The sequence below is a fragment of the Alosa alosa genome, chromosome 10, assembly GCF_017589495.1.
Source record: "Alosa alosa isolate M-15738 ecotype Scorff River chromosome 10, AALO_Geno_1.1, whole genome shotgun sequence".
In the NCBI taxonomy this organism is placed as follows: Eukaryota; Metazoa; Chordata; class Actinopteri; order Clupeiformes; family Clupeidae; genus Alosa; species Alosa alosa.
The window spans coordinates 8,331,997-8,356,996 of record NC_063198.1 but is presented as its reverse complement, the minus strand read 5'-3'; the positions used below and the strand labels follow the sequence as shown (position 1 = coordinate 8,356,996).

The following is a 25,000-nucleotide window of genomic DNA, read 5'->3' as shown; positions in this document are numbered from 1 at the left end:
GGTGGCATGATCCTTGACACTACTACACTGTTGAACACCAACACCACAGGTAGAAGATAATGGTCTGAGAAAATGAATCCCCAATATTTAAACTTATGTCAAACTACAGTGGAGGTCATCAGTGTATAAATAATTCACTGGCAATGAATTTTTGCAAGCACTGAATAGGAATATATCAATATGAAGCTACTGATTATGTATTGCATACAGAACTACCAGTGCACCCTGATGGAATTATCTTGAACAGATAACATTATTACATTAGTATTATTCAATACTGCAGAGCTAGGAACAGAAGCAAAGATGCAGAACTCACTTGGGTTTCACAACGATTCAATAGGCGCCTGGAAGATCAATGTAAAACAAAGTTTAAAAATGATGACTCAGCCATTTCTTTTACCTGTGAGATTGCAACTGCTCCATTTTATTTTTGAATAATAAGATAAAAAAGCCATTAAGTTTTTTCTCCACTTGTATCACATTATTTTGCAAGATGAATGATGATACAGACCCAACTCATGTATGAGTGGCATACATGGACATTGCAGTCCAACAGGCACATCTTATAACCAAAGGAGATAGGGCTTTTTCAGTGATTGCCCCTACACTTTGGAATAACCTCCCTCCCTATGTCAAGTATTGCCAAACTATCTCCAGTCTAGTTTAAAAACCCACCTTTTTATCTTTGCTTTTAGCTCTGTCTAAATAACTCCCTAGTTTTCTTTTCCTCACTGGCCTTATTTTATTGGGGGCCAAGCAGCGAAGCTGCGAAGGCACCCATTGAGTTACTAGCTTTTCCTATTATTATTAGTCTGCCATTGGAGTCTATGGCAGCCCATAGAACGCCTGGCTAAAAAGTTCAGATTTTTTGGCAGAAAGTTTCGGGACACTCCACTCACCACACACACTCATTTACAGACCTCTAAGACGCTTTAATGTACGAAGTCCAAACTTGGTACAGGGACTTCGTATCTGATTGTGAGGACACAGTAGGAAATTGACATAATTTGGCCTCTATAGGGGGCGCTGTAATACAGGAAGTGAGCTTGTATCTCAGCAACACTTCGATGTATAAAGTCCAGACTTGGTACAGGGACTTGGTATCTGATTGTGATGACTCAATAGGAAATTGGCATCATTTGGCCTCTATAGGGGGCACTGCAATACAGGAAGTGAGCTTGTATCTCAGCAACACTTTGATGTGTTAAGTCCAAACTTAATACAGAGACAAAGTAGCTGATTGTTAGGACATGGAAGGAATGTGGTCTCATTTGGCATCTAGGGGTGCTGTAATAGACAAATTGAGCTTACATCTCAACAACTCTTTGGTGTATGAAGTCCTGGGACATGGTAGCTGATTGCGAAAACACACATTTTCGCCTCTAGGGGCACTATAACAAAGTAAATGAGCTTATTTCTCAGCCATTTTTTTCATCCAATTGCAATCAAACTTGCTGTGAGTGCTTGCTCATGCAATGGCAACGTCATTCCTGCTATAGCGCACTGCTTGGCCCCCACATTGCTGCTTGCAGCTATATTTCTATTTGTTATTTATTTATTTTTACTTGATTTTAGTGTTATCTTATTTTGTCCTTTTTACCTTTTATGTATTTATTTGTCTATTTATTTATTTATTTATTTATTTATTAATCTATGCTTTATCTCTAGTTTCATGGGCATTATAGCCTTTATTTCTAGCTTGTGTCTACTGTCATCTTAACCCCCTTTATTCTATATCCCCTTTTTTATTTATTTATTTGTATTTATTTCTCAGTCCCCCTCTCTATTTCTCTCTATTTTTGTAAGCTAGCCTTACCTGTGAAGCACTTTGGGTCAACTTGTTGTTTTTAAATGTGCTACATAAATAAAGTGGCTTGACGGATATTCTTTTGTTGAAGAAATATACAGTATCTGCAATATGAGAAACACATAAGCTTAATGTGTGAAGTTAGATATTTAACTACATTATATTATATGTTATCGAGCATCTCGGTTGGTTTGTGTCTTTTCTGAGGACAAACTGCACCTGCCTGAGAAAGCTGTTGTCCTTGTCCTTGTAAGTGTTCCAGTTTAAAAGGCAATAATCAGCAGGTGTAACAAGTTGGACACATGTGGCTTCTGGAGAGATTCCAGTGAAAATTGCAGGCCACTAGTTCTGTATTATCTTTTCACAGGGGGACCAGGCACATTTAAGACTTTAAGATGGTCCGTTGGAGTGTGTCATAATGTGAACAGATGTTGGAAATCTCATTTTTGGTGGTGTCAAAGTGAGCCATTTCTCTTGCCTTTTAAATCTACTTTGAGTCTTTTGAAAATCTATTTTCAAGATGGAAACACTTTCTCTACAAAGACCAGCACATGCTATTTAGTTATAAGCAAAATTAAATGATCAGCTTCCTTGTATAAAGTGAGCATCGTTTCATGTCATGGTGGAGAATAATGCTTACAAAATGAGCAACACGGCTATCTAAATAATCTGATTGTTTGAAGCTTCATTTTGAACTAGTGCGCTGTATTGACAACTCTGTGCAGTGATTTGCCATAAAATGATAGCTAATAATGCCACCGTTGTGAACCTCTTCAAACATCAGCTTTCCACGCAGCTGTATAATTGACGAGTGGGTTGGCCCTTGGTGTGTCTTTGAGTGCTGGCCAACCTTGAAGACGGCTCATTTGAAACCCCCTTCATGTGGGGAAGTGCTGTACTCTCAGGGTGCTGTCAGAGGTCCTCTGCTCCAAGGCTGACATGACACCATCAGGCAGCAGGGGGCCTATCAGTTCCACTCAGGAAAACAGTTTGTCGACACATCAATATCAAAAGGCCGCCGAGGCCAGCAGCTTTTCCTCTGAGGTGCTAATATCGGCCACATTAGTCGTCCTATTAAATACCTCTGTGGGGGATTGTTGTGAAATCTCTTTTAATTGGATGAGTAGTCCTTCAGGAGTGAAAAAAGAACCTGCGCAAAGTTCACTTTTTTCCCCCTTCATACAAGGCTTTCTGGAATACCCTTGACAAAAATAAGGTGGGGGATATGCATTTTGTTTAGCTACAATCAAATGCACTGAGCTTTTGAGTGTGTTATTGGGAGCACTGGCTATGGAATCTGAGACTTGCTAATGACAGTGATGGTGATGCCGAGCTCTTCATTATGCAGAACTTCATTTAATTAAACTCTTCCTGTTGGGGAAAGTGTATCTGAAAGTGTTTGCACATTGCAGATGTAGCTTAATTAGTGGCAGGTTTCACTCAACAATCAGAGCATGTATTTCAATAGGACACTGTAGCCTACTGTGCAGCCCCATGGTGCAAGACAGATCTCTGGAAATCATTCTGTGACCCTCCTCGGGAGCGCGTGGCTACAACACACTCTAGAAAGTTCTGCCAGCTAGCTCAGTGCTCCCACCCAGTCCTAGTCCTGGGTTAGTCATCTCATCTCCATCAGTGTGAACACTCCCTGAACACATATCTTCATATCCACACATATCTCAAGCACTCCTCAGGAGCTATTGCAGCATCTTACGAGGAGATTGAGAAGCAGGCACCAAAGGATCCCATCAAACATTGGGGTCTCACATGACACGACCCAAAAGCATTTCCTCAAGGCCATTGAAAACACCACTGTTCTATATTTGGCATTTTGGTAAATAAAAATCAAAGCTAAACAATCATGAGGAAATATTGGAATGGCTTTTGAAGAGCGGGTGGCTTTGCGTTCTCTGCACCCGGAAGCATCTTAGATATAAACAAGATTATTTATTCTGTTGTTATTTCATGAATAAAAGAGATTATTTATGCTGTAGTTAATCTGTTCATGTCTAGTGAATGCATGGCCTCAGCATGCAATCCTGTCAGCATACTGAGTGGTAATGTAGCCTTAAATCATTGTAATCCCCGTCACAGCACTCTGAAAGACACCATTTTGTTTATGGTTTGGCTTGTTCCCCATCTCTTGAAACATTGGCTCCCATTTCCAGGATATCAACAACATGCATCATGCTGCTGGCAGTTTCCTCATTCGAGACATTCTGAGTGATGACGTCCTGCATGTTGTCAGCTTAGTGGTGCTGAACAAATCCTGTTTATTTGTCCATTTACTTCATATTAGGCTAAATCCACACATCAAGTGTATCGTGAGCCCAAACATGAGTTCCAGTTTGAGGTGAGAGGAGTGTTGGGTTTTTGATGTTTCAAGGCCCATAACTCCATAACCCTCAGCTTTGAAAATAACCAGCTGAATAAATTATTATATTGAACTTAACACAACCCAAATGACTTGATTCACTCCAGAGGATGTTTGAAGTTCAATTTAATAACACCTTAAAGGTATATTATTACAACAGATAATCAGACCAGTAATCACCCTTGACTGTAAATAACTATCTCTGAAACTCTGGCATGCATACATACATACATCACTAAACAAACCTATCATGTGTCAAATTGGGCACAGGAGGGAGGCAGAGATTGTGCATGCAGATTTGCTGTCCACAGGGTATACACATTTCATTCCCTGGGGTACATTTCTCCAGCAGTTTCCGAGGACACACTGATGGATGAAATATGAAATTCACACACGGGCGGAAGCTGAATTACTCTATTTTGCTTATCTGATTTGTTATCTGCACGGAGGGTATGAAATCTGACCATGTGATTAAATGTGTGGTGTCGCCGTGTGTCCAACCAAGGCGGGGGAAATTGACGCAGGAAATCCTATATCGCAGCTACGTCTGTATTTGGAGACGCACGGGTCAGACAAATAGACTCTGCTACCTGATGTGAGCTGAATACAAGCCAGCAGTCGTTTGTATTAAAATAGTTATGTGATGCCTTGCTGGGATATGGGATTGCAAAAGCTTGATTTGAGCCATAGGGGGGCACACACTGATTCTTAGTAATGGAATAAGACTATCCTGCCTGTGCTTCTGAGCCTAGAGCAGTTTCAAAGCCTGCTGAGGTGACCCATACCTGCAGTGTCAGATTGCTACAAATATGTGATAAAATACTGCAACTTCATATCTTCCCATGTTTTGTTATCATACATGCTGTCTCTGATATCCTTCAGGTGTTGGTTTTCATTTGTGGCAAAACTTCACTTTCACATTGTTTTGTGTTGTTTTTTTTTTGTGTTGTTGTTGTCCATTTCAAATTAACAAATTATAAGGTGAACACATAGTGAACGCATTGTTGTTTATGGACCATGAATTCATATATTACACTCTAGTTTTCACAGCATCAAACGCCCATAGAACCATCGAGGTGACAGACATTTTGTACAAAAAAGACATCTTCCCTTATTCCCATTCCTTTGATTTTGGTTTGACTCAACAAAAGCATGTTCAACTAGTTGGCTATTCATTCGTAAAAGCTTTGATATCCATGATAGACACGATAGAGACATTGGCCACGCCTTGAAACGTAGGCCTATAGCCTAATTCTGCAAAATCCAACTGCATCATTAGGTTGTTAAGTGTGTCTACTTCTACTTCTACTACTGGAGAAACCTTCACATCACGTGGAACTAAGTGGACCAGAACTTACCAAAACAATATAATTTTGTCAAAGATACTTTCAAAATTACCTCGAATGTTGAATTAAACAATCCCTTTTTAGCGAATCAGTAAGGTCTACGTGTGCCTTATTCTCACTATTTGGTCACCTCTATTTTATACGAAGTGGATTTCGCTTCATTGCATATCAGTGAACATATCCGCATCCGCTCAATGCGCTGTGAAATCCTCCAGTTACCTCCAATGGTCCATAACGGGCGCAAGTCAGCGTTCGTGTTGAGGAGTCGATAGACTATTGCCGACTGCAGTAACTTTAAGTACGTTGACTACAGTGAAAATTGTCTTTGATTTTGGATGAATTACTGTTTTGATTACACTTGTCTACTTAAGGAAACTTGACGAGCGAGGCTTCGTAACGCAATCGCCTGCTGTTCATGCACGGTAATAGCGCGCATGACGGAGCTGCGCTGTAGACTGAGCCGCCGCCGTGACAGTGAATGTACAGTACGCGCCGACTAAGGAGGAGAACATACCTCATACCTTACCCCTGTTGCAACGGACTATCACGAACAACTGTGACGCACAGCCTGCAATTAAACCATCGCCTAAACTACAGGTGTAAGGACCCTGGGGACGAGGGACTCCGGTCTCTTGTTCAGTCATTCTCTCTTCTAAACTCTCCTCCTTATCAGTTAGCTGTTCTCAACTGAAGCCAAACAATCAGATCAGAGCAGGATAGCTGAGCAACTGTCCGTAAAAAGTCCCGCACTACCAGAACGATACTAATGCGCGGATATTGTCAGTTTACACAGCCAGCGAGTACACGGACGGGCGGCGAGCATGTAAAATAATCTCCGCAAAAATGGACCAAAGGAAATACTTCTACATCCTCGTTCTGCTTGCGCAAGTACTGGAATTAACATGCGGACAGTTCTTTCCAGGTAAGTCAACATAACGGCTCATTTTCTTTCCGCCTTTGCACTTTTCTAGCATTTTTTAGCCCAAGTCATCTGAATGTGTAATCAGAGACGCACCATGGAAAGACAGCCCTTGGCGCGATTGTCAGGGGAGTTGGATACCGAAACTTAAATTGTCTTTACTTCGCATATTAAAAGATGTAGGTTACACGGATGGCACGGAATCATGGATAAATTGCCAAAGGTCCATAACTGACTTCCAAAATAGGTTTTACAGGTAACGTTTTCTTGTTGTAGGCTAATTTCCTCAATGGGCCGATTGTTCGTTTACAGATGATCCAGTTCTAGGCTACTATCATTTTCTAAGAGCTCAAGCACTATTTAAAGCGATTTTATAACATATCTATTTATTCAAACCTTGACCAGGACTCCCACGGTCTTTCAGTTCATTACCCAAAGAGCTGTCCAATGAAAATTAAACTTATTTTGTGCGACTGAACTTAATGGGTTGATCATTCGTTACAGCTCTTTTATTATAACCTTGCAACACTTGAAGACAGCAGGGAATTTGTGCACGGATTCTTTAGGCCTATTTGCAAACTAAAATAGGCTTAGTCTGTGTCGGGTTACCAACTACAGTATAATGTCTAGTTGGCAGTGTATGGTTTAAACTCAAGTTCTCAACAGAATGCAGTCTAAAGTAGGTTATCTGAATAAGTGTGGTTTAGGTTTCACTGACTGCATGAAAGCATCACGATGGAGTCATGCAAACTACTAACAGCAAATACATTTTCCTTCCATTTTACACACTTCAAATGAGCTGAGTGAGTGAGTGAGTGAGTGCGAAACAGGTTCATTGGCAAACTGAAGCGCATGTCACGGCTATATGATACATGCGCACCTGTTGTATTTTAACCTTCACTTTAAGTCTACACTAAAACACAGTTTTAGTGCACAGTGTCTTGAGCTGATGAGAAGTCCGTTCAAAATCGACAAGCGCTCCTCAGAAATCCTGACCGTTAGGTGGTGCTCTAGCTACACCAAACATGCTCAGAGCGACTTTTACGGCCTTGGAACAGGTCAAAATCTTTCATCTGACAGGACTATTCTAAGTAAAATGTATTGTTGTTTTCTGAGCCTGACCTTTTTGTTTTTACCGTTTTATAGCAAGTCTTGAATATTGTAGTTTGCAAGCTGGCTCTCCAAACAAACAAGTGCGCACGTTTCTATACTGACTCGGATGGCATCCGGTTAATTAAAAAATAACATTTCACAATAACACATCCAGACTTTTGATAACTTTTGTTATTTTTTACACATGTTTATCTATGTAACTAGGTCTATTGCTTGCATGATAGTGTAGATATATAACAGCCCACTTAGCCAACTTTTAGAAAACAGAGAGTGAAAAATTCATCCAAAATGTGCATGAAAATTGTGGAGTATTTCAATGCAACTTTCAGTTATTCTGACATCAATGGAAATTAATACATAATCAAATAATTTGGGATTTGTAGCCTAACTGTGTGCCATCTCCACACAGAATTGTCCCTGACTGGATTAACTAAAAATCTGTTGTTTTTAAATCATAGTCAATAGTCATTCTTACCATCCATGTATCCAGGGCTGCCAGCTGACTGCAGTATTCCACTGTTTATCTTATTACTCTTGATTGTATACGTGTCTGGTGATGGTGCACTCAGTTCCTCAGGCTTTTTCCTATGCCCTTTCTATTGCCTCGTATATGCCTTTGCCTTTGTGTTTTTGTATTTATGTCCCTTCTCATGCATCTCTAAACAATGTCTTTTGACCAACCATGAAAACAATTATTGTGTGATTTTACAATTCAATTTTGCACTCATGGTAAGCAGATTTCTATTCCTTAAAATACATGTGAAATTCTGGCAAACAAACAATATTCTTTATTGTGTTTAAATGAACAGCATGACAAGTGTCTTTGTTTTATAACCAAACAGTTGCCAAGCAAAACCAAAGGACTCAGTATGCCCCACGCATGACTTGAATTCAGAAGCAATTTATGCATGCAGGCCTTGAAGCCTGTCACTGTGTTGCTCCGGTTTTTTTTTGTTTTTTTTGTGTGTGTGTGTGTGTGTGTGTGTGTGTGTGTGTGTGTGTGTGTGTGTGTGTGTGTGTATGTGGATGGGGGGGCATAGACTTTTGAAGCTGCACTGTTAATTGATGTGTTATATTGATCAACATGACATAGATGCAGAATTGTACCATGAGTCGTAATAGCGCAGCCCCTTCAGCGGGCTGGAAGAGAGCACTGGCCAAGGGGACAGTAGACACGCTGGGCATTTGATCAAGCCAACGATGGTGTGGGTGTGAGAGAGGCCACAGTTTACAGTCTAAGTGTAGCTAATTAGATTCCTATTGGCAGCAAGGAAGGCACACTCTTTCTCAGCGCCCTCCTTGTTCTTTGTTCTCCTGTGACACTTGTCACTTTGGATTCTAAAGCCCTCTTTGGAGGGAGGCTCTGGGTTTGTATTCATTGTGATAGTCCTCATATCTTTGTGGTGACAGCGTCGAAGGGTCCACTGGATTTAGGGATTGTTCTATTATTTTGCACTGATAGAATAATGGCCCATTTCAAAAGGTGTCCTTATCATCTGCTTTTGTTTGACGGAGGTTCATTAAAGTATTTTAGTGAAAACAATATTCTCCTCAAGGAATAGCATTCTAAGACTGGTGTCCTTGGAGGAACTGTGTCAGTAAGAGAGCATTTTAAAGATGTAAATATGGGCCTATTTAAATGCAGCACCTGTCCTATATAATATCAATGACATCAACAGTCCACCACCCATTCATTGGTCAGAAATTGAAACATTTAATAATTTTCTCCCCATTCTTTGGAAGAATATGTCAACTTTACACTCTGCCTCTTGCTTTCTGCAGTCAGCTTTTGCTCTGAATCAGAGATTTGGGGGTCTTCCATTCTACTGGGTAATCCAAGAGCTTCTAGACTAGCTGCTAATCCTACACTGCTGCTCTGTCAATGTGCAGGGCTACCTACCATGAGCTCTGGTTGGAAAGATGAGGGGGGTGGGTAGGTATGGATCTCTGGTCACTGAGGGATAGGATTGTTTTGGTTGCTTCTTCTACTTTGGAGACAGAATTTTCTGTATGCTGTCATGTTGTTTGGCTTTGATATTTTAATATGACTGGAGACAGTTGGGGCTGTCACAGTAATCATTGTTCACTTAAATGGTGCCTTGTAAGACTATCATTGGTAAAAAGATTCTAAATTAGTATTACGGCATGAAAAGTGTTGTGAAGGGTGCCATTTGGTTTTATTCAATGTCAATGTGTTCATCAGAAACTGTTCACTGTGATGTAACTTTGTTTACAATTTATAGACTTTTTGAGTGAAAATACCTTGAAATAAAATCTGACAATGCCAGTAGGTTTTCAGTCGAGTTAAGTGGAAAGCTCATTGATTTTAAAGGATATGTTTCAACACTGCAAAGACTCTTCTCGAACAAAACTTTAAAATGTTTATTTTATTGCAGAATAAGTGTTTAATATTGAGTGAAAGTTAGAGGAAGATCAATAAAGGGAGGGTAAAACAGGGAGGAAGGCCGTGAAAAGCTTCATGATGGGTGACAGTTTACAGCAATGAGATCTGAGAGTCATGCCTGAGTCTTTGCCTGAGTCTTGAGACACAAATTGGGTTCCAATTTGGTTGAAGTTTGAGTAAAAAATATAGGTGTGTCAACTTTGCATATACCATCTCAAATCCTGTCTGAAAGAGATGTCTTCTTAAGTTCTTCCTTATTTAGATCCTTATCTTTGAGACTATTCTCATGTGTGTCCAGTTGATGTTGATTGAATGGGGAGTGGAAACAGACGGATGGAACCTAGGCTGTAAAACAGAAACACATACAGGTGTTACACTGTGTTCAAGCAAGTATTAGTGGTCCAGCACACACTTTCTGGATCTTACCTGTCTTAATCCGACTCCCCACCGACACACAATTTCATTCCTTTTCACCTGCTGGACTTGTAGCCAGGGGGTGGGTTCTCAGTCCTCACTTACAGAGACCTGTTATGTATGATTGATGTGTTCGGTCCTGATGTGGTTTAAGTAATAGGCAAAACGTTCCAGCTCTTCTGAATCCGTGCTGGAATCCTTCTTCTCTATGCCCTGATATTTTGTGGTGTTGGGTGTGCCTGTGTGTCCAGTTGATGGTGAGTTCATGGGAACTGGGAGTAGACAGATGGGTCCATCAACTGTAAAATAGAAGCAGAGAATATAAGTCATTATACCGTGTGTTGTGGTGGCAGCAATGCATCTTAAATGGACACTCACTCGGTTCACTAACTACCTACCTGTCCAAACCCAAGTCCTTACTGACACAAATTTCTTTCTCTTGTTATCCTGGAGGGGTGGTGGGCACATAGGTGCCATAGGTGTGGCTTCTGATGGGAAAGCCAAAATGTGCCACCTCTTTTTTCCCTGATACGCAGGGTGGGTCCTTCATATCATTGCGCTGGTGAACTGTGAGTAGTGCCAAGCTTGCCTGTGTGTCCAGTTGATGTTGAGTAACTGGGGACTGGAAGTAGACAAATAGACCCCTCAGCTGTAGAAGAGAAGTGGAGAGAACACAAAAATGTTATACTGTGTGTTCGTGGCAGTAAGACATGTTAAATAGACACTTACTTAATTAACTATGTTAACACATTAACACATTAACACATTCTATCATTCTAGAGGGGTAGTGTGCTCTTTGTGTGCTCAGAGGGATGTCCAATGTTGATGACATAGCCAAAAAGTGCCACCTCTTCGCCTGCTATGCAGGGCGGGTCCTTCATATCATTGAGCTGGCTTTAGTACTAGCGGCATGTCTCTGTGTGTCCAGTTGATGTTGAGTAAACGGGGACCGGAAATGGACAGATGGATCCTCTGACTGTGAAGCACAGAACATTAAAATATTAAACAATGTGTGTGGCAGCAAGGCATGTTAAATGGACTCTTACTCAGTTAACTACCTGCCTGTGTGTGTAGTTGATGTTGAATAAACTCAATTAACTACCTACCTGTCTAAACCCAAGTCCCCACTGACACACATTTCCTTTCCTGTCATCCAGTATGCAGTAATAGATGATCAGGAGCATAGATGGTGTGGCTTGTGATGTTGATGCAACCCCTAAAATGTGCCACCTCTTGTCTTCTTATGCAGGGTCCTTCAAATCATTGTGCTGGTCAAAGTAGCGACCAAGTTTGCCTGTGTGTCCAGTTGATGTTGAGTAGTTGGGGACCGGAAGTAGAGAGGACCCCTCGACTCTGAAAGAGAAGCAGATTACTAAAAGCAGTCTACTGTATTTCTGACACAGAGCATTGATTTGTAGTGATATGGGTTTGTTGAGTAGGCCTTACCTGTCTACATCCAAATCCCCGCCGACACACAGCTCCATTTCTATCATCCTCTGGCCAAACCTAGAGGACCAGTGTGCTCCTAGAATGCACAGATTCATGCCTTGTTGTATCGATTTGAGTTTGTGGCCTCTGTTGTTGATATGGTGGAAAATCAAATGCCATCCCTTCTGTTATGCTTGGATCATTCTAATGGTTGTGCTGATATTAGTAGCATCATGTGTACCCGTGTGTCCAACTGATGGTGAGTGAATTGGGGACTGGAAGTTGACAAATGGATCCTCCTCTGACTGACTGGAAGAACAGGATGAAGCATGATTAGTTTGTTTTTGGTGCTTAGGCTTATTGTGTGGTTATTCCCTACCCTTAAATGAACTGAATGAACAATATTTGGATCTTGCCGGGCTTTTGAACCCTTACCTGTCTGAGTCCAAGTCCCCACAGACACACAGCGCCGCGGCGCTCATCCAAGGACCACTCTGTGAGTGGACATGGGCTTGCGGGTTCTGAGACGGAAGGTGCGGGACATCGGCAAGGCGAGCGTGAAGCGTCTCCGGCGCCTGTGCGGCGGTCTGCACGTGCGTCTGCGTTCTCTGGCGTCGCTTTGCAAAGTCTCCAGTGGAACTGCGTGCTCGGGGATGACACTGTGCACGTCCTGCTCATACCCAGGGTCCCTCTGGGTCCTAGAGGAAGCGGCTACGTTACTCCCGCGGCCGTGGAGGCTGACGGATGCTTGCTGCTGCTTCTCTCTCAAGGCGGACAGGATCATGCATGGCGGCTCGTGATCCCAGGCTGTGCTGTGAGGCACGCTGGTTGCCTGCTGGAGCTCCCTCATCTGCTGTTGATCACTGATGTTACAGACCATAGATGCATTCTGACTCAGTGGAGGGAGTGTGGTGGATTGGTCAACAGTGCTACTGAGGCGTCTGGGCTCCATTTGTGGCCTCCTGGGTAGAAGACGTGGCCTCGGGGCCAGTAGTGATGGAAGTCGTGGTGCCGTCCGTGGCCTGGTCCTTTCCTGGTACTCACTCCAATTGGTGCTAATGCTGTCACCAGCAGTGAAGCAAACGCATTCATTTGTGTTTGCTGACACATACGTATAAGCCGGAGAGTCACGATTGTGCCTTGCTCGGCGTCTTCCTGGGCGCCTCCCGATGTCGCTAGGTGCTGCCAGAGACTGTGGTGGTGGAACTGGTTCCAGGCGAACAACTCGGGACGGTTCTTCTGCATGGACCGCCTCACCCTGCATTGTTTTGTTGCGGCACCTGCTTGCTCTTGGCTGCGTGGGTCTGCTGGGCTCCCTGGGCCTCGTGTCTGCAGGAGGCAGTGGTCTGAGTGGCCTCGGGCCTGCAGAGCCCGTCAGGTCCAATCCACTCCCAGAGGGGCCGGCCTGCATCATGTGTGCGGACTGACCAGCTGCCGCGATGCTCCTAGGGTCTCCTCCAGGTGCCCGGCCCATCGGCCCAACTGCTGCTCGCAGTTCCCTCTGAGTCACCCCGTTCCTGGCCAGAGGCAACCTTCCATGAGGCGCGGTGGACTTTGTCACCTGAAGCCTTGGGTGGAGCGTGGCTGCGGTGGAGGTCAGTGAGACTGTTCTGTGAAGTGTTGGGAAGCGGGTGGGCTCGTGTGGCGTGAGCGTCACACGACTATCTGCCACAGGGAAGATGTCCCGTTGGGTTACAAGCGGGAAATGTAACTTTGGCTCTGACTCATGAGGCCAATCCTCGCGGCGCCTGGAGGAATGGTCTTCAGGTGGCTCCTTTCCTGGGTTTCCTAAGTCTTTCATGGTTATACCATTGAGACGGAAGCCCAGTGTAACTGTCTCTGGTAAAATAAAGAAATGAAAAGACACATGTATTTAGACTATCTATTAGAATTTTAACAATTGTTAATCTATTTTTTAGAGAGTTGTCTGAAACTTGCATCAACTGAAATCGTATATTAGTCAAAATGAAATATTATGAAAACTGTACTTTCTCTTGACTGATTGAATCTATCGTCTGGGACTGGGACATTACTCTTACTGAATTTAAACAAATTCTGACGATGACGTTAAAGAAATGCATTGTGGCCATTATGACATAGCTCGTCATAAACGGTTTGCGCCTGCATGGAAATGAACGTCACAATTCAATCACTGTTCTGAAGTCTCCTGCAGCTCTGATTGAACGAAATTACTGTCGTAGAAGGCTATGTTATGTAGGCCTACACCGTCTCTTCACTGATCTCGCCTGTTTTTCCATCCACAAGACAGCAGAACAAAACCTTTTTATCTGGCAGGAACAGTAGTCATTCAGCTCCGAGATATGTAGCCTAATTAACGAGATTAATTTCGCCCCCCCCATACACGGACATAGAAAAATAAAGAAAGACAAAAAAACGATATAGGCTACTAGGAAACCAACAAACACCACCATCTGAAATGTAATCAAAAGTAAATAACGCACAAATTATTAGCCTAGTGATGGTTTCAGAGAGAGTAGCCTACACACTGAGTGGTTTGTCCTGGTGGTTTTGCGTTTTTCGTAAGTGGCGTGCGCTATCAAAGCTTCCATTTACTGCATCATGCGGAGCGGTAAGCATGTCAATATCGCAAAAGCTACCGGTACAATTATCATAAAACTTGTTGGAAAGGTGTAGCACAGGGTAAGAAACCCCATTTTTGGAGCCGATCAAACTCAAGGGATCTTTGAAGCATTTTCCATATTGTAGCCTATTTCTTGCAATGATAGCGAAAGTGAAACTTAGTGCCCTTTTAGTTTAAATGATGAATTTGTTCATACATGTGTCATTCATTTCTTTCACATGTCTTACACCATAAAACACTTTTTGCATCTGTGCCCAGGGGTTCATAAACCATCCATGCCTATCTGTCAAAAGTTTGGAATACCCTAATTGACTGACTTAACCAATGACTTGTTTGTGATTTTTAGTAATATTTTTCATGGCAGGAACCATGAAACCCCCCCCCAATGTTGACATCATGACTAAGGCCTTGCTAGGCCTGATATACCAGGCTAATGATGATGATGCCACATTAGATTGGCTACAATTCAGTATTTACTAAAGTAATGGCCAATTAATAAAAAGGTAGCAATCTAAATTTATCCAAATTCGTTTGAAGCCAAAATATAGCCTGTAGCATAATATATAGTTTGCATCTGTGCCCAATATTATGACACAGCTCATTGTATGATCTGAAATATTATTATTATTATTATTATTATCATTATTATTATTATTATTATTAACAATAATAATAAATAAATAAATCGTTTTTATACCTCTTCTGAGTTATGAGTTTTGAAAAGTTGCCGTGTTGCATAGTATTGTCAGACACATAGAGGGCTCCCTTGAGGGAAAAAAAAAGATCTGGCTTCAGGGATAAAGGTCAGATCTGAGGATTTCCTGTCACAATGTTAAATAACCTGTGGGACTGAGATAAATGGAACTCGCAAGCAAAAAAGGTCCTCATGACAGTTGACACAATTACTCAAGGAACCTTGCGTGAAGAAAACCAATGCCATCTTTAAATTGAAAATATGATTCAGTTACAAGGGGAGAATTGAGAGAGCCATCACTTAGGGAAGCGGCATATGTGCGTGTGTGTGTGTGTGTGTGGAGGCTGGGGGTGGTGTGTGTGTTAGGGGGGTGAAAAACAGAGGAATGGTTGAGGGGTTAAAAAGCGAGAGGCTGGACTGCACCAGCTCCGTTAATGGATTTCACACACACGCCTACCCACTGTGCGGCACAAAACAGGAACTCGACTATTTCCAATCAGCCCATTAGAAACAGTTTGGCCTGTAATTATGCCCCCACACCACACACACCCACCCACCCACCACACCCCCTCCTTATCATTTACCCCTTGTGTTGCCTGGTTGCTGCAGAGTGGGGTCCTTTGACATGCTGTCACTCAAGCCAGTGTTTAGTATTCCGCTGGCTCTTCCCAGTCTCGGGGCCCCTGCGTTTGCGGTGTCACTGGCTGCAGAGTGATTGCCAGAGGCCTGCATATCTGCATGACTGTGTCACCTAATCTCGGGCACTTATTCTATTTGCTCGACCAAAAGAGAGTTTAATACTGGAGCAAACCTCCTGCTACTGAAGATGCTAAAGACCACCTCTGTTGAAACTCCATTTTCTAGTCACATACTGACACACATATACTGACACACACACACACACACACACAGATAGGGAGGGTGAGAGAGTGGCAGAGAGAGTGACAGAGAGAGAGTTGACTTTTAAAAGAGATCTTGCAACAAGGCCTTGGAGTTGCCTGCAGAATTTAATCCCTCACCCAAATCCTACACTCCTTTGAGATCAGAGCTCTCATTTGCCGCGGTTACCATAAGTTCAGCTTAAGAGCCCCTCCTGTCTGAATTTCTGATCCTAATAGTTTTATAATGCCACTGAATTCATAATTTAATATCTTTTTTTCACTTTACCACCTGCTTTCTTTTTACCAAATATTTCAAAATATGAAATCTATAATGAATCCAAAAGCACTCTTTTAGAAAGGTGCTATGGGATCATGTGTAACCAATTTTTGCACTTCAGTTAATGTCTGCGGTTTTAGACAACTTTCGCCTTGCCGAGAATGTTTGTCTTCTTTCCCCCATCATGCTCCCATAAGACCTGGAGTTCTGTCTCTTCACCTGAACTGAGACAGCACTGTCGTCATCCCCTCTCCCACTTGGACGGAGGCTCGTCCGAAGACAGGCGGTGTCTGGGGGTTTTAATAGGTGATAAAAGGAAATGACATTTTTTCATTGTGAGCCGCGGCAGATTTACAGGACCTGCCATCCCCTTGAAAGATTCATGAGGGTGGGAGAGGCAGGGGCAGGAGTGAGCCCCACTGCACACCCCACCTGAGAAGTGGCAGGGCACAGAAGGAGATAAGTAGTCATTTGCTGTAACGCGTTGGCCACCACTTCAATTCACAACGTTGCTCCAGTCCAGTCTTCTGACGTCACAAGGAGATGCTGCATGGTTGGTGCTTCCACAGTGAAAGCAACAGAAGCAAAATATTACGCTACAAAAAGCCCTCACAATCAAACAAACAAAGTAACAGAAACAGTATGTAATCTATAAGGCCTTCACGGGCCTCCACCCTTACTAAAATACAGATATTTACAGTAAAACAAACATCCACAGTCCCCATATGATTTGACCCCTGACATGAATGCCCGTGCATGCAAGTTGATTGCAAGCATGATAGAAATACATTTAGTATTGTTGAGGGAGGAGGAAATAATTCATTTAGGCCCATGGATGTCATTGATTCATTGGTTTGATATTCCAATGTTTACAGATTGGACACTGCATACACCATATTGCCATCACCCACAAGCCAATGAGCACTGTCTTTTCCAATAAAATCAGCATCAGTAACCATTAATGTATTTGTCTTTGCTATGGTGTGCTATTGCATACTGCTGTAGATAGTCAGATAGAGTGTATAGTGCAGGTATGCAGTACAGACTGTGCCCATCCCCAGTTCCCCCAGTGCTGAAAGCCAGTGCTGTCTCTTTGTCTCTGCCATGAAGACTGTCTGATACAGTAGCTAATCTGATGGGCTATCACCTCCCTGTCAGACTCCAGTCATGCTCAGATCTGTCAGATCTGAGGCCCAGCCACTGACAAGTCACTATGGGAAGGCTGGCAGCGAGGGGGAAGCTGTGCTTTGCGTAGCCGGTAACTTATCAGTAAGTTCTCTGGCTGGTCTACTGAGGCGTGTGACGAGGCTCTATTCATGGGGGGATAAAGGATGCTGTGCCAAGCTCTGCTAATATGAATACGCAAATTTGTTGCAGGCTAATTTAACCTCACAGTATAGGAGCGGTGTAGAGGAGACACACATGCACATGCAGGGAGAGAAAGTGTGTGTGTGTGAGGGAGACTTCTCAGTAAGAACTCCAGAGGACTCTGGCATTATGAGAGAAGGATTGACAGTCCCCAAGAGTATTTCAAGGCACAAGAATAAACAGCATGTTGTCTGGCACTGTCAGGAACATTTCTCTCTCTCTCTCTCTCTCTCTATCTCACTCTCTCTCTCTCTCGCTCTCAGTATGTGTTTACTTAACAATCCCCCAGTACAAACAAATGTCTTCCTGTGTGATGTTTGAGCATGGGCCCTCCTGAGAAGCACAGGACCATGGCGCGCTAATCCTGCGCAGCATGGCAGTCGGGCGCCACCTCCACGCTGCTACTTCGCTACTCCTCTTCCTCATCCTCTGGGGACCCTGGGCCTGTAGAGGCAGACACAAACACATTAATTTTCCTCCAGCACTGTAATTGTCAGGATCCATCAACGAATTACAGCTAATTAGACCGAGGCAGAGAGAGTTAACGTGAATTTGGACTTGATTAATTGACAATTATCAACATAAATGATTAGGCAGTCAAATTGAAAGTAGCGTGAAGATTTGGGAAATAAATGATTATGTGAATATGTGAACAGTGAAAAGCTTGGATTTCGTAATCTTTTACTCCTCAAGTCATCAGGGAGAGAGGCCTTTAGTGTATGCAATCGTGAAAGGGCACAGCGTGTTAATGGAAAAGGATTTTAAATCTTAGAAATGGCTTTCATAGTGTTCGTGGTAGTTTGAACTCTGAAGGTGTGGCGATGGTCGTTATTGTTCATTTGTCCCAATGACCTGACCTCGTCCACCTCTTTAAGTGCTCTGTGCATTTCTTTGAAAAAGACTTCATAGAGAAGGCGTTGAAAGCACTCACTCTTACCCTCCTAGGCTTGTTGAACTTGCTTGGCTGATATTGTTACCATTGCTGTTATTCAAGAAATAATGTGGTGCAAAATCCTGGACCGATTCAATAAGACTGTCTAATACTGTAGCTGCTGAAGGCAGAAAAGGTTTAGTTTCACCAGATTCATGAAGAGCATGAGCAAGAGCAAGTCGCATGTCAAATTGATCTAAAATTCTTCAATATTTAAGATAACCTTTCACATGAATAAACACCCATGATACAATACACTCTGGCAGAACAAAAGGGGAGTATAATCCTCATCCACCTAGGGGGAGAAAAACTGCCTGGCAAAGCGTGAGGAGACAGTGTGAGAGAATTAAAAAGCAGCTGAGAGTGGATGTTAGCAGGCAGCGGTGCTGACGGCATAATGAACCAGCCAGCCTCTCTTTAGAGCAAGGCCTTTGTCAATGCAAGCAGCCAGAGAAGGGTAACAAGATCCCTCATGCAATCACCCCTCAAGAGACACCATTAACCTTTTGGAGCGTTCACCGGCGTCCTACAGACACTTTCCAGGCGGATAGCTGGGGCTTTTTGTTCGTCTTTGGAAGATTAAAAAGCCTTTAATTGGGCGATTTGCTGGAGTGTATTAATGCCGGGGGCATTATTTAGGCGCTCATGTGAAAGGTCAGACACAGGCAGTTGTGTGTGTGCCAAGATACCGCACGCACGCCAGGAGAACCCAAATAAAAGTGTGTGTGTGTGTGTGGTTGGGGGCGGGGGTCGGTTCAAGTAGCAGTCTTTGTGTAACATTACTGCCCAAAAAAAGAATAAGGAACGAGGGAATAGAGGCAGCGGTGTGTTGGAGGGAAAGGAAGGAGAAGAGGAATAATAAAAACAAGGCAGGACTAAAGGAGCGTCATCTGGACTCTTGCTAGCAGGTGCAGGAGTGGGGGAGAGAGAGAGGGTGAAGGCGGTGTGTGTGTGTGTGTGTGTGGGGGGCACTTCTCGCCTCCACCACCAGGTTGAGAAACAAACAGTGATAAAGGAGACTGACAGCTTTAACTAATCACCTGGTGGCGCGTTTTCTGAGCCCAATTTGATTATGCGGGCCTCTGATCTCCCTCCTGCCGGAGCTGAAAGGTCATATTTCTCACAGCGCTCTGCCATCCTCCTTCAGCCTGCACAACGCTTTGGACTCCACACTCTGTCTGACTCACTGTGCCAGGTTTCAGCATGCCATCAACGGCAGCCTCTCTAAGATGATATCAGGGGATGGTGCAAAACTGGGCAGGTTTTTGACATAATGGATTCTGAAAAGAGAACAACCTACCCTACTATGAAACAAGAGAGAGTACAGTATTAATAGAATGGATTGTATTTTAAGGCCACCATAGTTTCCACCACAGTACTGCTGTAAACAATGGCGTGAGCCAACACCACCTAACACTTATACACTCTACTAATTAGTAACATGCATATAATTATTTTTAATGCATAGTAATCACATACAGTTATTTCCATACAAAATGCGCCTTTATAAAAATAATTCATCCTGAAATTTGTGCACAGACCTCAAACAAAGGGATTCCATTAGGTGTGTGCCATCGCTAACTTGCTCTGTGCCTCCCCACCACACACACACTCTCACACTCCTCATTGTTCAGAATGACAGTTTTAATATGAATGCTTTCACCTCTCTTTCATTGTCTCTGGCCATTTACATTAATCTGACAGGTATTAATTATACAGACCCAATGTGATTGTAAAAATGATGGATGACTGAACTGCCTAACACGACAGCAGTGCGCCAGCCTCCTCTAGGAGCGGTTTCATCAAGATGTGTCTAAGCCGCTAATAAACACACGTTTTTTTTTTTTAAAAAAAACACTTACAGATCCGGATTTTCAGCTAATGCTGAGAACTGAAATGCGCTGCTTAAATGTCACTCTATATTGCTACGTTTCCACGTCACTGCCAAAGGCAACATTGTCTCGACATGCATCAGACTTAGACTAATTGCCAATGGAAATCACACTGAAATTGGGTGACATTATACATTAAGCCCAACTAAATAAAGCATACCTGTGTGCACACAGCCCCCTCCAGATGGATGAAGAGTAACTGGTGTGTTGCGAAGGCCTTAATGAAATATGTTAACACGTCCCCACAGTCTCATCAGACACAACAAACGCCTGTAACGAGTAGTGAGGAACGCTGCCTCGTGCGCAGGCCTTGATAAATTCTTTACAGAGGTGTCATTACTGTTAATGTGCTGCTACACATTATGAATGGTCGTGGCGCTGGTGTGCAGAGAGTGCTGCTAGCATCACAAGCACGCTGCTCAGGGAATGCTAATTGTAGCCTCCTGCCACAGCATGTCCTGGAGGGAACAAGGCACAGCAGCATAGTGGAATGAGAAAGATACATGCTACCTTTAGTGAGAAACAATCATGGACCGTATATATATATATATATATATATATATATATGTATATACTTAATAGTGTGTGTGTGGTGTTACTCTCAAACATATAGCTTTAATATTTCTGTTTACTTGGAACAACCGACATGACTGCTTGCTGTTGTTTCAATCATGCACCATGTACCGGACTCTAATATTCGATGTCCAAACAGCCGGAACCTTTGTGTTGTGGCTACATGGATTAAGGCGATTAGGGCGAAGGACATGTTGATATTAAGCTTCATTGCTCTGGCTCTCGGGGCCATTGTGTTGGCGGCGTGGACCTTGACACTCACGTCCGTGCTCAAACGCTGAGCCGAGGCGCTTCACTCTGCCCCTTTTGTCCCAGGGTGGTGTTTGAAGGGGGCTGTTCTGTTCTGTGGTGGATAGGTGCTGTAGTAGGAGCTGGGTAATCACCACCCCTGCATCCCGCATCAGCATGTGGACGCCGTTTGATTAATGATGTTTGTGTGGATCGTCCCCCAGTGTCTACACGGCGCTTTGAGCTGGGATAAATCTCCTGTTGGACAGTGTCATGTCTTTGAGCTGTCGTTCCCTCCCTCTCTCTCTCCTTTCCTCTTTTTTCCTTCTCTCCCTCTCTCTGTCCCTCTCCCTCTGACCACCTATCTGTCTGCCCACAGGCTGTTCATCATAAAATTCAGAGGACAATGTGAAGCATCAGGTATTCGGCTGGGCTTGACACTGATTTTATTGAACAAGCAGTCAAATTAAACAAGCTTGCCACATTAGACACTTATCGAGTGATTAATTAGGTTGCAAATAAGACACCATGCCCTCTGAATGTCAAGCTGAATGTGCCGGGCTCCCTCTCATTGTGCTTCTCTTGTTGTTCTACTGTCCTTAAAGCTCTTAGATAAATGAACAACCACTTCACCTGTGGTAACAAAATGTGTTTATGGCATAAATCAGTTAAGGCTCCGACGCCAGCTTTCATTTCAATCACGGTGACACTATTAGTAAGCAGACGGTGTGGGACTGATCATGACGTCCTCTTAGTCCTCCGGCCATAGCTGTGCGCATGTGTTGGAGTGAATGGCAGATTAAGAGACAATGGAAACGGTGAGCTGTGTTCATGAGCATCTTGGCCCATCGGAGCCACTCTAGGAGAAGTTGCATGCCACTGAAATGAGGCCTAATTGCATTGTGGGACTGGTCGCACACCACACGTCTCCGTATAGGCACTCTCCCTTGCGCCTTACAAGGCGAGTCGAGCTGAGGCTGAGCTGAGCTGTGGCCATTATGAGATTTATTGTCATTATTGCTCCATCTACCTGCAATTTATTTGATGTAGCCCTTGCTTTGTTAAAGGACCCTGCATGCTTTCGCTTTTTGACCTGTCTTTCCCCCTGTCTACCATAAATGAGCTACACAATCGCTCACTGTATAGAGACAGAGTGTAAGAGAGACAAAGAGAGAGATACAGAGAGTGAGAGAGAGGGAGAGAGAGAGGGCGAGAGGAAGAGAGAGAGAGAGAGAGGGCAAGAGAGAGAGAGAGAGATAGGGCGAGAGCGTAAGACCATAATAACGGCCGCCTCCATGTGATGTGTGATGTGGGTTTTAAATTGCACGACACAATTCTCCCTCCGATCCATTCCAGCAGATGGTCCCTTGGGGTGTCTCTTTTTGGATTCTGAGCGGCGCGTCCCTCTCCGAGCTCGGGGCATAAAGCTGCGGTGCTACGGAGCACCGGAAGGGCCCCATTGCACCCTCTTCCTCGCACATAAATTGCCGTGTGAACGCCACAAAGTGCCTCGCATCACTGTCACGGTTTCTTATTCAGAAGACACAGCGAGCCAACAGCTCTACACGGCGCGGCGCCTCCCTGAACAAATGTGTTTCCTGCCGAAGTGTCTCTTTTATGAGGGTAACTCTCGACTCCGGCTTTTTCAATGGGCCATTGGTGTCTGCGAGAGCATCAGGAGTGAAAGGTGCAGGGACGTTTGGTGGCGTGCCGTAAAAGTATAAGCCATTTAGTTTAATATTCATCCATCTGTTTCACGCACGGCTAGCTGGAAATAAAGGGGAGAATAATAAAGCGAGAGCGGCAAGGAATTTAGTCTTCATCTCTCCGCTGGCGAACGAGGGACGTCAGGAGGATGAGGCATCAGGTTCCATTTGGTGATGCATTTACTCGCCTCGGGTTTGTGACAAAGAGAAAAGCCTTGGGCACACTCTTATATGCACCTCACACATACCCATACACACCAACCCACACTCATGCACACATAAATGCCCGCATACACACACACTCCTACTCAAACACACACACACACACACACACACACACACTGTCTTCAGCTCTGTCCTTATTCTTTCCTCATCATTCCACTCTTCAAAGTCTGCACCCCCACACACACACCCCTCCTCTCCACAAACCTGTAATATGGTATGAATAAGCTGCCTTTGAGTGCACTGCCTGGCCCTAGCAAATCTCTGACAGATATCATCATCAACAGCCGCAGTGGCAGCAGCATCATCAGGCTCGTAACCATAACGGCTGTTCCAATCATTCTTCACCCTGTGCAGCCTCCCTGTGAGAGCGCTGTTCCCCGACGCAGCTACACACACCTGTGCTCCCCACCGCCTCCGCGGTACCCTCCAATCCCCACCGCTCGTGTGCGTAGCGTTTGATTGGGCCCTCCATGCGCACTACAGCCATGCTGGGACACAAGTCGAGCGAGCTGCTCATTCTTTTCTAAAAGTTTTTAAAGGAATAACAATACAGTAAAACTATAAAAGAGAGAAACTGGGCTTTTAAGTTCTTTCAAAAGACTGCAAGCGACCATCTTAGGTTCGTCAGCGGGCGTCAGACTTGCAGGAACAAAGAGGTAAACGGCTACACTAGATCATTGTAGTTTGTGCAACACTTCATACTCGATGTGTTTTCATCAGTCATTGCTTTGTGATGCTCAGACTGTACTTACATACACATTAGCATTCAGAGAAAATGCCAGCAAGTGTACAGCTGTGTACAGTGTACAGTGACAGCTAATGCAATCTATAAATGATTAATTGACCCTTAATTAACTTTCTAAACAGATGTGTCTCTCGAGGGAAGTGCTACCATACTGTCAGCTCACATCCAAATAACCAATATTGACATTACCTGGCTATGTACTACAATGTTGGATCAAATATTTAGATGTGTGAATTATTGAACTCAGCATGAGATGCCACAAGATGCTGTTTGATGTTTGCTCTCCGCCGCAAGTCACACACTCCAGTGCTCTGTGTGTCTCCAGAGAGACACTCATGTTGGTTTGGAGGGATGGTTTCCATGTGCCCTACTCATCAAAGAGCGGTGGAGAGCCTCAGACGGGCGGAGGAGAAAGTGGTTGACATGCGTATCTCTGGTGCTCTCTGTCATTGAGAACATTAGCAGGCTATGAAGATTACCGGATCTCTGCATACGGCTGCCCATATGGATAAAATTCATAATGTTAGTTTATTTTTATATAGCACATCTGATGATCATCTGAATTTGAAATGTTCAAGCTCTTTACCACAAATTTATCATAAACGAGTTCCTGTTTTTTACAGGCCTTTTTCATATGGACGTACAGTATAGTTCATTTCGCGGTAACTGTGTCAAACTCTCATGGCTGGGTTGAAAATAATAGGATTGTTAGTGAAGATGTTGAACCTGAGAATAGTTCCAAAACAGACCAACTCATTTCCACTTTATTGCTATGTGAGGCGACATCACTGAATGGGTGTTTGGGCACAAGCAGACAGGAACTAAGGCGGTCGCCGTTCTCTCCAGAATTTGGGCTAATGATGGCTTAGTGGAGGAGCAATTTGAGCAGCCTTCGGTCGCATCGGTTGTCTGCATCTCCGGCGTCAGGAGTTTACCGTCTCGCCTTAAAAAAAAAAAGCATCACCTGCATCCCTCCAACCTCGCGCCACCACCGTGTCTTTTTTTAACAGCCAATTTCTTGCTTAATGAGCACATAATTGCTGCCGTTTCTGGGAAGGTACTCCCGTCTCCAC

General features: G+C 43.7%; 2 protein-coding genes and 1 long non-coding RNA gene across 26 annotated transcripts in view; 1 reads left to right on the top strand and 2 right to left on the bottom strand.

The window, feature by feature from the left end:
- Positions 1 to 5,758: 5,758 nt before the first annotated feature.
- ptprt (protein tyrosine phosphatase receptor type T) overlaps positions 5,759 to 25,000 on the top strand; it is a 211,218-nt gene continuing 191,976 nt past the window's right edge. For 11 of the 18 annotated variants that reach the window (XM_048254123.1, XM_048254139.1, XM_048254132.1 and 8 more), the window contains exon 1: positions 5,760 to 6,449. In XM_048254123.1, coding sequence (XP_048110080.1) covers positions 6,371 to 6,449 — 79 coding nt within the window. In that variant the 5' untranslated portion in view covers positions 5,760 to 6,370. Of the gene's footprint in view, positions 6,450 to 25,000 lie in introns of all 18 variants that reach the window. The other 7 variants (XM_048254140.1, XM_048254137.1, XM_048254138.1 and 4 more) reach the window with 2 other exon arrangements.
- On the bottom strand, positions 9,956 to 10,937 carry LOC125301565. Its single transcript, XR_007194761.1, has 3 exons — positions 10,776 to 10,937; positions 10,390 to 10,676; positions 9,956 to 10,308 (listed from the first exon to the last, which is right to left on the bottom strand). It is a non-coding gene; the product is annotated as an uncharacterized LOC125301565 (long non-coding RNA).
- On the bottom strand, positions 10,935 to 13,855 carry LOC125301563. 7 transcript variants are annotated; one of them, XM_048254144.1, is made up of 6 exons: positions 13,794 to 13,855; positions 12,241 to 13,644; positions 11,824 to 12,114; positions 11,484 to 11,749; positions 11,226 to 11,349; positions 10,935 to 11,026 (listed from the first exon to the last, which is right to left on the bottom strand). In XM_048254144.1, the coding sequence occupies exon 2, from the start codon at positions 13,604 to 13,606 to the stop codon at positions 12,284 to 12,286; it is 1,323 nt and encodes a 440-aa protein (XP_048110101.1). In that variant the 5' UTR covers positions 13,607 to 13,644; positions 13,794 to 13,855; the 3' UTR covers positions 10,935 to 11,026; positions 11,226 to 11,349; positions 11,484 to 11,749; positions 11,824 to 12,114; positions 12,241 to 12,283. The 7 variants fall into 7 exon arrangements, with proteins under 7 accessions (XP_048110101.1, XP_048110102.1, XP_048110098.1 ...); XM_048254145.1 differs by having other exon boundaries at positions 11,226 to 11,353; positions 11,484 to 11,728; XM_048254141.1 differs by having other exon boundaries at positions 11,484 to 11,728.

Bases quoted from the DNA above. Each gene is read 5' to 3' on its own strand.
- LOC125301563 (XM_048254144.1), bottom strand. From the start codon at position 13,606: ATGAAAGACTTAGGAAACCCAGGAAAGGAGCCACCTGAAGACCATTCC.